At 28.8% G+C, this 1,697-nt stretch overlaps 1 protein-coding gene across 1 annotated transcript; it reads left to right on the forward strand.

Moving 5' to 3' along the window:
- The first annotated feature begins 220 nt into the window (after positions 1-220).
- LOC18040045 lies at positions 221-1,143 on the forward strand. Its single transcript, XM_006429948.2, has 2 exons — positions 221-685; positions 791-1,143. Exons 1-2 carry the CDS (start codon positions 556-558, stop codon positions 940-942), a joined length of 282 nt encoding a protein of 93 aa, XP_006430011.1. The 5' UTR covers positions 221-555; the 3' UTR covers positions 943-1,143.
- The last annotated feature ends 554 nt before the right edge of the window (positions 1,144-1,697 follow it).

The raw sequence follows: 1,697 nt of genomic DNA on the forward strand, positions 1-1,697 counted from the left end.
ACCCCAAAAAAGAGAAATAAATTAATGTGTTTCCATGAAATATAAAAAAAAAATGATGAATTTATCTGGGTTTAAATGGCAAGCAAAATTCATAAATCTTTCTGGATAATCTAAAAATAACAAAATCAAAATCAAAATTAAAAATTTGTGTCCCTGCCTTTAAATACAAACAGTGAGTCAACTGCCAAATGAGAACAGTAAAAAAAAAAAAAACAAATATTATTTATTGACGGAGAATCTTTTCATTGTATAAGCCGTCCATTTCCAAAGCTCCCTTAAATATTTATTTATTCGATCATTTTCTCATACAAACATCAGCCCGTCATCCAAACTCCCTCCCTATCAATAACTTTTTTTTCATTTTCCTTTATCTTGTTTCCAAGAAATGTTTTCTTTCTCTCCATCCCTCTCATTTTTATCATCATTTGCCCTTTTCCATGTCGTTGCGTATGAAAACAACGAATTTTTGTAGTATTTGTTGCCAAATATCGCTGTAAATTTTTTTTTTATCTCTTTCAGAAAATCATTTCTTGGGAGAAAGAACAAATATCTACAATGGGAGCTTCAATGGGAATGGGATTCATGGCAGTTTTTGCTGTTTCAGGAAGTGTTGTTCTTGTTGCAAGCCAAGTTCACAAACGTCTCCTCTCCGATTTCATGAAGAAAATTGAAAGCGAAATTTGTGGTTACGTTTAATTTGTTTTAAAAATTTTTTAATTCTTTTTCTTCTTTTTCTTTTTAAAAAAAAAAAGGATTTGTGTTAATTTGTGTATTTTTTATGTGATCGTAGGACCCGAGAAGTATCATGAGAAGAAAAGGGTACGATTTGCCGATGATGTGGTAGAGCCATCGGGGAATAACAAAGAATATCGCAAGAGAAACTCGATGAGCAAGGCTGATGAATTTGTGAGAAATGCCTCTCAACAGGCAAATTCTGTATAAAGGGATGATTCAAAATAGGACCCTCCAATCCCAGAATTGCATGTAATTCTTCGTCTACAATTTTGCCCATATGTGTTGTTGTTGTTGTTGTACAATTTGTGTCCATTTCTGAAATTTGAGACGGTGTACAATTAGAGTGGTGGGTTTATGATCTTTTTCAACTTTTTGTATATTTATGTGTTCAATCTCTATGTAAATTATAACAACTTGGTCTCATTTTTCAACAAAGTTACAAGAGTTTACTATTTTTTGGTACGATGAGGGGAAATTTTTTTTTTTTTTCCTTTAATTTTGAAAAGGTAGGGAGTGGTTAAGACTCAATTTATTTTTTTAATCACTTATCTTCTTATAACTCAAACTACGTGGTCAATAAAATAAAAAAGTGTCTGAAATTCACTTGATTAAACACTCTTTTAGGTAGTTGGGATACTTAGTGAATTATTTTTTTAAATAAAATGAGGAGGAACTCTACTATAGTTAAACCTTTTTAAAATCATAATGTTGGAACTAAATAAATTTTATTACTATAAAAAAAATTACAACTCAATAAAGGTGTAGTTACAAAAATTATTGTTTTAACTTAATGATTCTTAGTGCAATAGATATAGAGATAAAAAAAAAAAAAGAAAAAAGAGTATGAAGTATATTAATAATTAATTAAGCATGTCAAATCCAAAGTTTATACATTAATAAAAGAGATAAACGTAATTTTTAAAAACTAACATATATTATAATATGAATTTTATTTGTTATTA

The sequence above is a fragment of the Citrus clementina genome, unplaced genomic scaffold (assembly GCF_000493195.1).
Source record: "Citrus clementina cultivar Clemenules unplaced genomic scaffold, Citrus_clementina_v1.0 scaffold_6, whole genome shotgun sequence".
Taxonomy (NCBI): Eukaryota; Viridiplantae; Streptophyta; class Magnoliopsida; order Sapindales; family Rutaceae; genus Citrus; species Citrus x clementina.

Excerpts from the sequence above, each read along its gene's own strand:
- LOC18040045 (XM_006429948.2), top strand. The coding sequence starts at position 556 with ATGGGAGCTTCAATGGGAATGGGATTCATGGCAGTTTTTGCTGTTTCA. Across the intron at positions 686-790 it reads AATTGAAAGCGAAATTTGTG|GACCCGAGAAGTATCATGAG; the intron begins GTTACGTTTAAT and ends ATGTGATCGTAG.